The sequence below is a fragment of the Cephus cinctus genome, unplaced genomic scaffold (genome assembly GCF_000341935.2).
Source record: "Cephus cinctus unplaced genomic scaffold, Ccin1 Ccin1_scaffold0407, whole genome shotgun sequence".
NCBI classification, from domain to species: Eukaryota; Metazoa; Arthropoda; class Insecta; order Hymenoptera; family Cephidae; genus Cephus; species Cephus cinctus.
In genome coordinates, this window is record NW_014333091.1 from 1161991 (window position 1) to 1178412 (window position 16422).

General features: G+C 35.0%; 2 protein-coding genes across 6 annotated transcripts; one reads left to right on the forward strand and one right to left on the reverse strand.

The window, feature by feature from the left end:
- The first annotated feature begins 30 nt into the window (after positions 1-30).
- Positions 31-10522, forward strand: LOC107267511 (catenin alpha). Of its 4 annotated transcripts, none has more exons than XM_015739329.2 (8): positions 31-328; positions 931-1273; positions 1383-2115; positions 2550-2576; positions 3465-3698; positions 3903-4505; positions 4618-5295; positions 6569-10522. In XM_015739329.2, the coding sequence occupies exons 2-8, from the start codon at positions 957-959 to the stop codon at positions 6734-6736; spliced, it is 2760 nt and encodes a 919-aa protein (XP_015594815.1). In that variant the 5' UTR covers positions 31-328; positions 931-956; the 3' UTR covers positions 6737-10522. The 4 variants fall into 4 exon arrangements, with proteins under 4 accessions (XP_015594815.1, XP_015594817.1, XP_015594818.1 ...); XM_015739331.2 differs by having other exon boundaries at positions 6572-10522; XM_015739332.2 differs by lacking the exon at positions 2550-2576.
- A 1239-nt stretch (positions 10523-11761) lies between these two features.
- LOC107267514 (polyadenylate-binding protein-interacting protein 2) lies at positions 11762-15858 on the reverse strand. Of its 2 annotated transcripts, none has more exons than XM_015739338.2 (4): positions 15705-15858; positions 14310-14496; positions 14044-14235; positions 11762-13911 (listed from the first exon to the last, which is right to left on the reverse strand). In XM_015739338.2, exons 2-4 carry the CDS (start codon positions 14475-14477, stop codon positions 13813-13815), a joined length of 459 nt encoding a protein of 152 aa, XP_015594824.1. In that variant the 5' UTR covers positions 14478-14496; positions 15705-15858; the 3' UTR covers positions 11762-13812. The 2 variants fall into 2 exon arrangements, with proteins under 2 accessions (XP_015594824.1, XP_015594825.1); XM_015739339.2 differs by lacking the exon at positions 15705-15858 and adding an exon at positions 15450-15621.
- Positions 15859-16422: the final 564 nt, after the last annotated feature.

Genomic DNA, 16422 nt, shown 5'->3' on the forward strand with positions numbered 1-16422 from the left:
AGTGACATAATAATTAATATATTATTAAACAATCCATTAAAATAATTTATATCTATATACTTCTGCTTTGATATAAAATAACATCCTTTGCTGAATGTGAATTGGTCTTCGGGCGTAAACCGGCGATTCCTTCTGAAAGCCCCTCTTTCGATCCCTAGCGGAAACAATGACGTCATGAATGAAAGGTGTGCGATAAATCGAGACGGCATCAATTCTGTGCTCAGAACGATTGTGAGATTATTGTTGGGATAGGCGAACAAATAATTTGCTCTAAGTGTCAAACTCGCTCTGGATAAAGCTGCTACGAATTCTCTGACATTTCATGAAGGTAAGTGATATAGTGATTAGAAACAAAGTACTCGTTGAAATGTTTATGTACCTGTGGAAGAGGGTAGGCATTTTTGGATGTGTCAATTCAAGTAACGCCTCTAGCCACTTATGTTTCATCGACGCCAAGCTTTTTATATTCTACTTTTATTTTATGCAACTTTCAAGCATTCTCTGCTATAACTTCATTCCTTGACTGATGATTCATACTGAAAGAATTCTTATTTGTCGATGACGAATCATAGCTTCTGATCGTCCCTATGTTAACCTGATTGTGTCACAAATAAGAAATATAAGCTTTTATATAAATTTGAAAAAAGATTCAGTATTTTATTATAGAAGAAACAAACATTTTATGAATGGTATCCATATTTCTATTTGCAAACTACTGTAGTTCTTCAATTATTATGGATTGTTGTGTAGCTAATACTTGGATGCTAGTGCAGCATTCTTTTGTGTCAGTCACAATCGTAATTTACTAAAATAATAAATACATATAAGTTCAATGCACTGAGCAGTGCTATGGTGAAGAATTTGATCTTGTTCACCAAGACTGATAGTGTTTATTGTTTTAACTAAATTTCCATTTTGTTATACTTCCAGAATATCGTTCAGTAACATAATTTAATATGTCAGACCATTTTGGGCCAATAACTCTAAAATGGGATCCCAAAAATCTGGAGATCCGTACAATGTCAGTAGAGAAGACTTTAGAACCATTGGTTCTCCAAGTAACCACATTGGTCAATACAAAAGGTCCAAGCAAAAAGAAAAAGGGTAAATCTAAAAGGGCTAGTGCTCTAGTCGGTACAGTAGAAAAAGCCACAGCTAATTTTATTGAAAAAGGAGAACAAATAGCTTATGAGAATCCTGACATAACTGCCGAAATGCTTAGCGCTGTTGAGGAAGTAAGAAAAACAGGCGCTGCAATGAGCATCGCAGCTCGGTATGTTTTAATAATATCTTCAATACATCATATATCAAATTATCAAAATATATTCTCCAATTTAATTTACAAATATTATTGTAATTGACAAATATTATTTGTTTAATAGAGAATTTTCAGAGGATCCTTGCTCCTCCTTAAAACGTGGTAACATGGTACGTGCTGCAAGGAATTTATTATCAGCAGTAACACGATTGCTGATATTGGCTGATATGGTTGACGTGCATTTGCTCCTAAAGTCCCTTCATGTTGTTGAAGATGACTTAGAGAAGCTAAAAAATGCATCATCGCAAGGAGAACTCTTAGAAAACATTAAGCAGTTTGGTAGAAATGCATCAGAATTGATGAATCAAGCTGCAAAGCGCCAGCAGGAACTGAAAGATCCCCAGCTTCGTGATGATTTGGCAGCAGCCAGAGCTGTTCTTAAAAAGCATTCGACAATGCTTCTAACAGCATCCAAAGTTTATGTGCGACATCCTGAATTAGCTGCAGCTAAAGCGAATCGAGATTATGTTCTAAAGCAAGTTTGTGAAGCCGTCAATACTATCAACGATGTAGCCCAGGGTAAAACTCCCTCGGATGGTCAACATCCTTATGATGGACCTGGTGAATTGGCCGCTGCCCTGGATGACTTTGACGAGAGGATGGTTATGTCACCCCTTGCTTATAACGAAGTTAGGACTCGGCCAAGTCTTGAAGAACGTCTTGAGAGTATTATTAGCGGTGCGGCACTTATGGCTGATTCTTCATGCACTCGGGACGAACGCAGGGAACGTATCGTTGCCGAATGTAATGCTGTGAGACAAGCGCTCCAGGATTTACTCAGCGAATACATGAACAATGTAAGTGCAATAAATATTATCCTTCTTATAATACAATTATATGTTAAACATCAATCATTTGTTTCATTATGAAAGATACTCCATGCGATGCAAATTCGCAGTACATTTATCAACTGATAAACAAAATATCAATCATATGTTAATGTTTATGTGATCGTCTATCTTGCTTTATAAGCAAAAACAAATTAATTATGTGATCAAGCATTTCTTTCTTCAAATCATAGGAAAAAGAATATCCTGAGTTTTGTGTCATCATCTTAGTATATATAGTAGACAATTATCTTAATTATGAAGAAACCAAAAGATTGTTTAATTTTATTTTACAAGTAGTCTATAGTTAATACAGATACAGTTATGGTGAACGTAATTATCATAGCTACATAAGTGTTTGTGGTACATTCATTATATTTATTTGTTTTTGTTGGCGATGGCAGTTACAGCTCGCTCGGGGTGGGAAAAGGGTAAATATTCAAGATCACCCTATGTGTTTCCTGCATTTATGTTTGATATATTATTTGTTCATTAGAATTTATTCATCACCGCTCTCTGAGTGTTCATATCTGCTCACACATGCTCACTATTACTATATTCACCACTAAATCATTTACGAGATCGAAATACACATTCAGGTAGAATTGGCACTAATCAGTATGGTTTTATGACGTGTGTACACTCTCACAAATGCTTCACTTGATTTTTTACACACTTAACGAACTTCCACTACTTCCACTTTACTTTAAAGTACTGTATTTCCCTATGTATGAATACAAACACTAAAATTTCATAATTAGTCAAGCAGGACCCATGAAAGACTTTAGTTACATCCATTCTATCTCCATACAATTACCTATGACAGACTAGAACAGTTATGATTGTTATGGCTATCTCATTTTTATTATTATTATTTTTCACCAGTACAGAACAAATTCGTTTTTCCACAACGATTATAGGATCCTATCAATTATTATTCTATTCCAAAATCATGTTTAACTATTATTCCTGAAACACTATTAATACTAATTCACATCAAGTACTTATTTTGAAACTAATGACGAACAAGAAATAATTGGCTACTTGTTTATGTGTCCGAAACAAATAATATTTTCAGAAACTCAACATTCATTTAGAAATGTGATAACTAATGATTTGCAGCAGCAACTCGGTCTACTATGCTTTTACAAATGTTTGCTCTTACATAAATGTAATTAATATTGCAGAATGATTTGTTTGTATGATATATGAATACTTTAAATACCAGACATAAAAAGAAGAGAAGTCGGTGTTACATGTTTTCAATATGTATCCTTATTTTCACTACTGTATTGTTAAAATGATTCAAATTTTGACAGATGGGTGTTAAGGAGCAGTCGGAGGGCTTAGAACGAGCAATAGACCACATGTGCAGGAAGACTCGCGATTTGCGTAGACAGTTGCGTAAAGCTGTGGTCGATCATGTATCAGACAGCTTTTTGGAGACGAGTGTACCTCTTCTGGTCCTTATTGAAGCTGCGCGTAATGGCAGGGACAAGGAAGTCGAGGAATATGCATTGGTCTTCACAGAACATGCAAACAAATTGGTTGAGGTAAACTTCCGACTCAAAGTTTTTAGCATTGAATGTATCTCATTCTCGCACACGTTTAATTTCTTTGAATTTATTTAAACAAGCTGCATATGCTGCATGAAACTCCAACACCTAACTGAACGAACATAGTATTATCGGAACTTGTTGTGTGGGTCAACTCAGAACAGTAACTGTGTATTAAAAACATTTGCTTGTTTGCATTAGGTTGCAAATTTAGTCTGCAGCATGTCAGGGAACGAGGACGGAGTGAAAATGGTGCGTTACGCAGCAGCTCAAATTGAGAATCTTTGCCCGCAAGTTATAAATGCTGCCCGTGTATTGGCTGCACGTCCCCGCTCCAAGGTAGCCCTTGACAACATGGAGGTATTCCGCCAAGCATGGGAAAACCAAGTACGCGTCCTGACCGAAGCCGTCGACGACATCACAACCATTGATGACTTCCTGGCTGTCTCCGAGAATCATATCCTCGAGGACGTGAACAAATGTGTTCTTGCTTTGCAAGAAGGTGACGCAGATACTTTGGACAGAACAGCTGGGGCCATAAGAGGTCGCTCTGCCCGGGTATGCAACGTTGTCCAAGCTGAAATGGACAATTACGAACCGTGTATATACACAAAGAGAGTATTGGAGGCGGTAAAGGTCCTCAGGGAGCAAGTAATGCCAAAGTTTGCACAGAGAGTGGAGGTTGCCGTAGATGCTTTGGGCAGTAATCCGGCAAAGGATGTGGATGAGAATGATTTCATCGATGCTTCTAGACTAGTTTATGACGGCGTTCGCGAAATTAGACGCGCAGTACTGATGAACCGAGTAAGTACTACTACTGGAGACCAATATTTATTCGACCTACTATGTTCCATACTCTTTCCTTATATCCATTTCTTTGTGAGCTCTAATCGTAACCTTCTATCAATCATTACAGGCGGACGAAGATCTAGATCCGGAAGACGTTGAACTGGACGAACATTACACCCTAGAGACTCGCAGTAAATCTAGCGCTCAGACCGGCGAGCATGGCGTAGATGAATATCCAGAGATCAGTGGAATCACAACGGCTCGTGAAGCCATGCGAAAGATGCCAGAGGAAGACAAACAGAAGATTCTTCAGCAAGTCGAATTCTTCAAGAGTGAAAAGTTGAAGTTCGATCGGGAAGTGGCTAAATGGGATGACGCAGGAAATGATATTATTGTACTCGCTAAACACATGTGTATGATCATGATGGAGATGACTGATTTCACTCGTGGTCGCGGACCACTTAAAACAACTATGGACGTTATCAACGCTGCTAAGAAAATATCTGAAGCTGGCACTAAGCTCGATAAACTCACTAGGCAAATTGCTGATCAATGTCCAGAGAGTTCGACCAAAAAGGATCTATTGGCGTATTTACAACGTATTGCACTCTACTGTCATCAGATGAATATTACAAGTAAAGTCAAGGCTGACGTACAAAATATCAGTGGTGAACTTATTGTATCCGGTTTGGACAGTGCCACATCCCTTATCCAGGCTGCTAAGAATTTGATGAATGCTGTGGTACTTACCGTTAAAGCATCCTACGTGGCGTCCACCAAATATCCACGACAATCCACAGTTACGGTGAGTCTTGCACGATTTATTATTTATATAAAACATCCAATTTCACATAAACAAGAATTGCGCCGTTCAATATCTAAGCTAAATATATGGTATTTTTAAACAACGATTGTTTAACAAATATGGCGCTTTAGGTACCCTTATACATTGTTATTTTTTTAGTCAGCAGAATCAAAATAGTTGTTAGTTCTATTATCAAATACAATATTAGTCAAGTGACAACGAACGAATATAAAAAAAGGAGGATTACAGATGCTATGTAGGAGTATAGGATTTCTGCAATGAAAGTAATGCACATGTTGGAGCATTGAAAACATTTTTTGCTAGGAAAGAGATTAAAAATCTGGCCTTAAATTGTTTGTAGACAATTGAAGACAATGGAAGTGAGATACGATGGCCACAAGAGCCGTACCTGCTCTACCTGCCCGTATCCCACAGCCTATCTATTCTCTACTCCGTTGCACTGGTATACACAGAAATAATCACAAGTTTTAGGGCTGTCTTCATATTTGTGCTAGTAATTTCTTTAGCAATGTATAAACAGCTAAGGCATTTAGTTTCGTAGCTTAATCCATTTAAAACTATCCCTACAGTAACAGTTGCATTCACCAATCACACAAAATGAATTCTGTCCAAACACACTCTGAAAAAGAATCATTGCTATTATTTTACAATAATGGTAATATTAATTTCATTTTTCAAGCAATAAATTAAGTATCTAAATGCCTTGTAGTATATTACTATACTGGGTAGTCATGATACAAATAACCACTTCCTCAGGTACATAAGATACCATAACTACTTTTCATTAGATTACTTTGGTATAGTAAATACCATTAGTATTACTTACCATGTAAAATCGCTGATAAAAGCTTTATTTGTTGTTTACTAACTATATTGGATGACACAGTATGTAAGTATAATCCCATATTAATATTATATCAGTAGATTGTGTGTACAAATACCCTGTACAGTAGCTGTAATGCAATTACAGTTTTACATCTGTATTAAAACTACGTACCGCTCATGCCCCAATATTTCTCAATCTTTTAACAATGCTGAATTCGAATATGAGCAATATTATTTCGTCACTAACCATTAAAATAGAAATATAGGAAATCTGCTGGATATAATATCTTCGCAGCAAATGTAACCTCCTTTCTGCGTAGACCAGTCAGGGTGGTATATATATTTTCCATGTGCATTCAAAGATAATTTAAGTCAACAAGCACCGTGAACATATATTTACTGATGACAACTTAATGTTTTTGTTAAGCAGTCTCCTATTGTCGTATGGAAGATGAAAGCACCGGAAAAGAAGCCGCTAGTACGTCCTGAGCGACCAGAAGAAGTCAGGGCAAAAGTACGCAAAGGATCGCAGAAAAAAGTGCAGAATCCAATTCATGCTCTGTCCGAGTTTCAGAGTCCGACGGAAAGCGTGTAAGATTTTATTTACGGGTGACTAATTAAGAAAATTACTAGCATTACCAAGAGATAGGCATGCAGAATGTTCTATCTTCTATGAATCATAGTGTTAGCTACGAATCAAGGCAGTGTCGTCTGTATATCCGGGGTATACGATATGCCGGAATGAAAATGTGAAAAGAGTATATAAAGACGAGGACCACTACTTCCTTATAACTATAATAATCGTTTTATGCGATTTGAATCATCTTAGCACATGCCTTTTGTAAATTCCCAGGGGGCCTTTAATGCGAGAAAGAAAATCTAAAGAAAAATAATAAGTAATATACAACGGCATTCGTACCGTTTGCTGCAATCTATTTACTCTCGGAACTGAAAGTAAACGTTATTTGCATAACCTATGCTGCTCGAAAATAGGACACTCTGCATATTTAGGATGTCACAGTTAAGATGAAATTTTTTAAATTCGTGTCAATCGTAAACTCATGTTAGTCCGTTGATTTATATACATGCACGGACCCAAGTATTACCGTGTCGAGGTAAAATAATAAGATACTGGACGTACGTTTAATACAATAGTTATCGACGTGATGCTAATTCACTAGTTTTGAACGACACGATCAGTCTTATTTTTTTCTTTCAACAATGAATTGAGCTTTCATGTATTTTTCTTTATGACAAGTTCTAACGTAATCGTAATCATTCTCGTATTACGTTTATCATAATAATCTTAATTGATATACAATAGACTTTTCGGGGTTCTAGTGAGGGGAAATCTAATATATTCGCTGCTTCTTAACTTGTCATTTTGAATTTGACATGGACAAATTTAAGATACTGAACTACTAAAAGAAGCTGAAAAATCAGAGAACCGATTAACAAATTATTAAAATTTCACGTGTTGCTTTGTTAACGTTAACTATGTTACATCGTCCGACATTTTTATGTCAAGAGGCAACAGTTCCTTATTGTACATTTTCTCTCAAGCTATTCCTTTCGCTATTGTAACGCCCATGCTCAAGGATGCTGCAGTTAGTTCTTTCTCTAAAACTGCCATCTATTTCTATTTCCTAACATCCCAGCGTGTCGCAAAAAAATTGGTATCTATTTTTTTTTTAATGATACCCATTTCAGACAATAATACAGTGGTACGTTACAGATACAATAATACCTTAGATTTTTCTTCGCTGTTATAACACCCGGTTGTAATCAATATTGACATAGATAACGAATAGAAGGATCCATATAATCTTCATTCGTTTATCGATATCAATTATCTTGTTTAATTATTCGCTCCTTAAGTGTTATCATCAGTGCTACCGATGAAGCCCAATTGTTTTCCCTCGCAGTAACTTTCTAGGAAGAAGCGTCACGTTATCTTCTTCTGTTCTTCCTATTTTTTTCTTCTAGACAAATATATCTTTCTTACACGTTGTATGCGACGACGCTTTTAAGTGTGAACTGAATGATGAGAAAAATATAGGCTCAAATACGTTTCCATTGCATATAAGCAGTACAGTGATACTTTTTTGATACGTATTTAAAAACAATTACCAAGCATTCTCTGAGCATCGCTTATTATTATTAATGTTATTATTGCGTTCTTCGATTTCCACTTCTCATACGCATTGCGAGTCGAGAATCGTGAAACACGATGTTGGCACTTGAAACACTGGATACGTCGTTGCGTTGTATATTAAGCGTATAAAATAAAATTACTTCAACAGCAGTGACAGCACGTAATAAACATGAAACTTTAAGTTATGCAGCATTGCATCCTAATCAAGAGACTGCTGATCAAAGTATTTAATGTAATTGTATATAAGTGAATATAATTTTATATTTATGGGTGAAGAATTATTTACAAAGTCTTTTATATTATATAGAGAAACATAACATTCTTCTCAAGAATACTTGTACCGACCTTTTGCTCGCTCAACATCAGGAGATCTCCTAAAGAGTTCTATGATTCGATAGCAGAGATATACAAATATTTTTGTATAATCTCTAGCCAAACTATGTTCTAACTTTTGTACATTTTAAGTCAATTCTTTTCCATTTTTTCTTTATATTATTCAAATGATGTGTATTAGGCTTGATTTAAAAATGAAGATAATCTATATAACAGGTATTTCAAGGTTGTCTAACAATTTTCATGCAAGAATTGTGCTCAAAATTAAGCCCACACGTTTTTCTCCTGTATAGAGGAGAAAAGATATACAGTGGATTTTTGAACTTTTTGAATATACTGTGCACATTTCCATTGATATAGGACAATTGTCCAGGGCAATACAGACACTGTATGATATGTAGAATTGTATTTAAAAAAAAATGTTTGTATGAAATTTAAAAACAAAAGGAGAGTATTAGAACTAAAACATAATTGACGGTTGTCAACATACTAGTATTATTGCTCACTGTGTAAAAATTGCGAGATTTTACAAACAAACAAAAAAATAACTTTCTAAAGCGTCTTCTAACTCAAAGCGTATCACCGCTCGTTCGAGTATAACAATCACGAAGCAAAGTAGAATGATTTTCTTGATCAAGTACTTAATCATTCATTTATACTTGTATGGTCATTGCGAAAAAATGATTGTGTACAGACGACGTGTTATAAATGTTCATCAAAGTTACGTAATCGTTCAATTAATTCGTACATAAAATACTTTTCATAATACAAAATCTACCAATTATCCTCCTACCTGGATGTCAGAGATTTGTAATTGCATTTATATTGAATTTCGTCAATGACACTTCTCTATCACATATCATTGATTTTTTGTCCTGTGAAAATGACCAACAAACCTTACCGTTGATACAATCTAGTAAAAGTCTTTTTGAAATACCTTTAACAGTGTGTTTAGGCAATAATGTTAAACGATATCATTTTTCAAGTTGCAAATATGAATTTGTAAGATGTAAGGAATGAGATCCTTAAAGACATGGCGACAAGGGGTGTAAAACCAATTTTTGTGAAGAAATAAAAATTACAATGTAACTTAACGATTGTATCTTGGCTCTCATTCCATTTTAGATGAATATTTAAAACAGCTGAGAATTTTTTGAACCTAAAGAGTTCACGTAAACTTTGATCATTACTTTCATGTACAGTGTATTTCAAAGCAAGATTATTCCGTAATATTCCAACTATTCCTTTTCTGTGGTCGTTGAGGACGCACTCAACATTAAATTAAAAAGTTTTCGAGCAGTCAGTGTATAAGCATCAAAAGCACACTGCGACCAAATAAATCTACGATATACACAATTAAACTTTATACAGGTACATCGTGCAAATGTTTTGAAATACATTGGTACTAATTTATCGTTAAATATAATAGGTCACGTAATAAGAACATGCGGAAGATCACAGTACGTACACGTAATAGCTTATCGTAGAAATAAGTAGTCGTTGATATGCTGCCAAATATAAGGTGATGCTTTCCTGATAATAACAAAAAATTAGATGTATACATATATATTATTTTTTCGGTAGTTTTTGAACATTCGAACCGATTAAGTACACACACTGGTGTCGACATGAAAGAAAAAAGAATACTTCTTCCACATTTGTACCTTTCTACATGCTTAATTTTTGGACTTTGATAAGAGGCGATTATTTATTGTTACGTTTAATTCACGAGGGAAACAGTAATTATAGTTCTTGCGCTTATAGGTCGAATGTGTATCGAATTAAACATGAAAACAATATATTAAGCCTGTATAACATTTTAGTTATGTAGAAACCTGCTGTAAACTATACTATGTATTCACGAATGGGTCAAACAATAAACTTTTACATATACTCACCGTGTAAATGTAAAAGTTATCCGCACCCTCCATTTTTTTTCAAAACAATTTTATCTTCACAGATAATCAGAGAAGGAACAGTGTCAAAGGGATATGTGAAGATAAAAAGAATATGATATACACAGCAATTACGTTTTAGGTCTATTTTAATACGTACATTCTGTAATATATGTATGTTCATGCCACAGGTTAAATGTTATGTAAAAGAAAATCCGAAAAAAATGAAGTGAAAAAAATCACAAATGCCAAAACTTACGGACGAAGACAAAGTGTGTGTTATAATAGTTGATAACTGTATAAAATAATATGATCTACTCTAAGGCAACGTTCCTTTTTTTTTACCATTGGTGTAATCGCTTCAACTTATAGTCGAAAGATTTCTTACGTCAGAAACAACCACACGTAGAATCCCATACGCCGCTGCTTTTTTAAAAACGTTGCGACATTCACCATTTAAGTTCGAGTATTGTTTTTTTTTTAATTTAATTTTGCGAGTTTTGTACCTTTTTTTTCGTTTTGTTTGTTCAATCAAAAACCAGTTAAAAACGTCTGAAACGCACAAATTCACAAGTGGCAAATAGTTAATAAGGGAAAGGCCCAGTAACACGTTAAGTTACGTGACACCTTTCAGAGATGTTCCTACAGACTTATGTAGAAAGAAAAAGAAAATGTTTCCTACTGGTGATTTTGTGCGTATTAGCCTTTAGTCTATTCAATTCATTTTTTGCCACGTCCAAATGTCACAGTCAAAATCACGACTGAATCGAGATCTTAAATGTGAGACTTGGACAGCGACACTAAAGTCTAATATATAAGCGTTTACATCATAATCGTTTGTTTATCAATACGGTAATTTACAATCAAAATTCATTACTGATGAAGATTAAAAATGTCAACAGTAGACATGTGACCATAATTATTATACATTTTTTTTTTCTTCACATTGATACACTACATTATTTAGTTTATGATTATCGCGTGGTGTACGGAAATCTCGATGCAGTCTGTCAATTCAATCATTTACATGATCAACAAGCGAATTCACGTGGGATTAGCGACATTATATTTTATATTACGAATCGGTATCGTTCGCCTCTTTATATGTAGTAAAAAGCCAGGAAAAAACCGTGGGCCTGTGAAATTGAGAATCCAGTAAACCGGAAAGCAAAACTTTCTGCATAATAAAATGAAGAATTTTTATATATTGTAAGTAACACTATATTCCATATACATATTTTTTTTTCGCTCTTTCTTTGATCGCAGTCCCACATCCATGCTCATCCTAGGTCATGATGAAAACACTTCGTGCCACGTGAAGGGAGACCCAATGAAATTATGAGTACAGTAAATAAAAATAGCGCAACTTTATTCTACATTGAATAATGATCGCAAGACATAATGCAAACAATGATCTTTTGTCATTAGGAACAATTTGCGGAAGAAACAACTCTATCATTGTAAATACGTACATTAATAGGTAATAATTCTTTAAAGCCTAGGAAATAAATCTTTATACAATGATTACGTGGATGGCAACGTGTCTTGATCACCACCTTTCTATCTTGAATCGCAAAAATTGCATTTTTCAAATATTTATAAATTAACTGAGACAATAGATCGACATGAAATATCAAAAACTAAATATAATAATGGAAGACTATTTATACAAAAAAAAAATTAAAATAATCTTGAGCGACATTATCACTTCAAGTATGGGTACCAAAATGTGTACCATAAAGAATTTATATTTCATATTGCTAAGTGATGTGCATAGTTGAATATTAATGATGATTACGTTTGTCGAAAAAAAACGACTTATTGCGATTCAAGAAAAAACTGAAACGTACACTCACCATTTACACTGTTTCATGATTCGATAGTAATTAATAATTGATGGCCTACAACCTATAAAATTTCGAAATAGAATTTTTATAGAAACTTTTATAGAAAGTAAGTAAGCAATGTCCTGACCCTTATTGTTACCAAGGAGAGTTGTTGCCAAAAGAGTCCCTCGTCACAGACTCAATAGAAATCTCCGAAAGCCTACATAAGAGAATGTACTAACAGAGAGCCTAGAATCCGTATACATAAACTACTCTCTTCTCTTGGCCATAGTAACTCATTGGAAATAATTTGTGATCGAAGTTGAAATTATTAAGAGTCCATACTGACTCGAGATTTTCAAAACCGACCACACCGTTATTCGATATTGTTTTCAATATTTTTTTTATCTTTTTTTTCTTATATGAATTATATCGTAATTTTTACATTTTCGATTATTTAATCGTAGACATGAGATGATACTTCGGGTCATACAGTTACGTGTCCATTGTGTGGTGTTATATGTTACGTTAGACGAAGGAGCTGTTAGATAAATGAGAAAAACCGTTATGCTTCGACGATCCTATATGCACATCTCGTTTTTCTGTGTGCACAATAAAATAATTATCATTGCACAAGACTCGTTGCAAAAGTGAACGCACTTACAATTCGACTAGGTTTCTTTTTTGTTTTATAGCGAGGTTCAAGAACTTGATAGAAATTGTTTAAATAAATGGTACTGCGTCGAGTCTTCCTCTAAGTACATTGGCGAAAGTAGTAAACGCGTTCGCGCAACGTTAACATACAAATATTTACCTTCTGCACCATCCAATAAATTTTAATGAAATCATGCAAAAAGAAAATTTGTGTTAAAAAAAATGACGTAAATAAGAAACGTATAGTTCTCTGGAAGTTTACTAGGGTTCCCACATATGAGCTATCCAATTTCCCCCTTTACCTATTACCAGTAGTATTACTTTTTTGTTGTATTCACGAATAACTGTGTGTCGAAAATCACGCTTGTAAGTAATGCCAATGATTATAAATTTTACCGGAATTCATTGTGAAATAGTATAAACAGGAACGTAGAGATAATTATAATTTAATTTTTGCCATTTATACGTGTGCGATATCAATCGCCCGTTGACTTACTGAACAAATTAATAGACGGATATCAATTTTCTTGGTGATTTTGTTGTAATGGGTTCTCTCCTATAAAAAACATGAACAACACACGCTTTTACTTAATATTACATAAATTGATGTCATTAATTTCGGATAATGTGTAACCGTGTCGCTTCCATATCGACGATTACGCACTCATTCGTCTATTTGTACATACGGTCGCTGGCATGTATCTAAAGTTTCCCAGTCTAAACACCTGATAGACTGTAGCTGATGGACTCCAGGCATCTCTGCAGCCCATTTGTGGCTTATATCCGTTATAAGGGAGACGAAACTCTTCTACGACGACTCAGCAGCAACCTCAGGCGGCGTACTTACTGCTGTCGTTGGCGGTTTAAATGAGGGTACAAATTCTGCCGCATTTGGATTCAGTGTACTCTAAAAACGAATGACGTATTCGGACATTTAAAGTCAACGTACGGAAGAGTCCTTGGAGTGATTCTGTTTCCAAATTCTCTGACAGAATTATAAACCAGTGGCGAATTGAAGAGATTGTCCTGAAATTATTACCTGTTTGGCAAGGTCATCATGTACTCGTAAGCCACCCAGTTGCTGGCAGAGATCAACGCCATTATTGTCAGGAGTACTGGTAGCAGTGGACCAAGCTGTTGATGTTTGATTTCTCTGGTGCTGCCTTTCTTCCTCCAACATTGCTTCCAGGCATTCCTCCATCAGCTCCTCCTCCTCGAGCTGTTGCAGTACCTATACAAATTGTGTATTGCATTGTACAAATGATTGTTTCATTAAATTTGATATCAGATGCTGTTAAAAGGTACCTCTTTATCAAACTCTTCCTCGTTTTCCATCCACATGTACTCTGAAAAGTCGCCATCTGCTACGTGAGCATCAGCTTCTTCGTCGATGTTGTCCAGATACGGAATTATGCCAGTCCCATGTCCATAATACCCATTCCCTGAGCCGCTGTTTGGGATCTTCATTTTCATACCAGATTTATATTCAACACTAAAACACATTTTAGATACCCAAAATGATCTCAGTGAACTTTTTTCAATTTTTCTCTTCTTCACACAGAGTACAAGTCTCACAGAATACAAACTCTGTCACAGGTATTTTATTAGATTGCTGGAACAAAGTAGTATCTTGGAACCAATGTTACCAAGAAAATTGTTGTCTATCCACACATACAATGAAAAACATTCATTTGGTTAATACTTTATAAATTGGATTTCCAAATTATATGGAAACAATCAAATTCTTATTTACAAAGAATGAAGTAGTTAGTAATAAAGTTTCAGATGTATGTAAGTTTAAACAGTCTTCAAATTTATTAAATTTAATTTGGAGGAGAAATCTAATGTCCAACAGCACTACACTGAGTATTACTGAGCACAAATGGGAACAGAGTTAAAATCGCTGTGGAAGCGGCCTTGCCGAGTCCGTTTTAGCTACAAAAAAAACACTGATTATCACAGACATTCTGTTGGTATACAGAAAACGTACATCCAGTAATGTTAAGCACTGGAATTCGAAACTATACAGACAATAAAAGAAGTGAAAAGGAAATTCAAGACACTTAAGAAGTCAAACAAGAATATTTGATTCCGCAAAATTTAAGAAAAGGGACTCGACTAGAATGAATAGGGAAAATACGTTCGGTACTGTGTGGCAACATTAGAAACCGTCGACAAGAAGAGGGGCGGTCGTCTATTTGTATGCGAGAAACATACAAGGCAACCTACAAGATAGAATGGAAACACAGAACTGACGGTCAAGTCCTCGATCGAATCAAGAATGTTGAAAGGTTGCCGACGAAATACAACCTTGGGCCTCTCGAATTGCCTTGAAAGAAGCAGCAAAATACGCGAAACGCCGCTGTTCTGAATCCACATATGGAAACGTCGAAGAGCGATGTACAACTCGCGATTTGCCATTCGCAGTTGTCTTTTAATATTTACCTTCAATTTGGTGCCAAAACGCGAGAGTTACGAGAAATTTAGGGCTGTCGAGTCTAACGATTCATACTAAACGAGAAAAGTACAGATAATCACTTGACAGATCAGGTAGGGAGCAACCATTTTTCACTGTCTCACTCGCAGTGACCGCGGAGCGCAACATTTTTGTTAATCACGGCTCAGCGGTGCACGCTGTACACTTGACGGCCTCTTACAAACTCGATATCTTTCACATTTTATAAATGAACTTGTACCTACCTTCTGATAACTCCCTCTAAGATGATTTCACGTATAAAATACGATTTACGCAGTTAATAAGCAAAATACGTGTCACAAAACACAAATTAGCGGTTGAAGCGATGCCGCACAGTGCTGCCACCTTGTACATTTATGCATTGGCGTCGACATAGTGGGTGGAAAATATTACTACTTTAGGTCAGTTGTTTCTGATTTTTAACCCATGGATCTGTCTGTCCGTCTGTTTTAAATAATTAAAAATGTCAGAAATAGCAAAAGTATATCTGAATTTTACATGATTTAAAATACCTAATGCATATATGTATTTGAGAAATTTATGCGTATATCTTGTCATAGCATAACGGATATTTTGATTTGGAAACTCGAGATGCTAATAAAAAAGACAAATATTTTTCAGTATATCAATGTTTATGATATCTCGAACGTGCCTTCAATACATTAGTACATAATAAGACATTATTAGTATTTTTATTTATAATTTTCATCAATTGTAAGCGAAATAACTTCTAGAAATAAAATATCATTAAGCTTTATTCACAGGATGTGAAATATTAGTATAAACTTTTACGTTTTTAATGCTATATTACAACTATAAAAAGTTACTACGTTATATATTATTTACAATAAAATTAAATTGATAAAACTAAATTGTTTATTACTCACTACATTGAACGTAGATACACAATACACTAATAGAGTAAAATATTCAAAACTATTA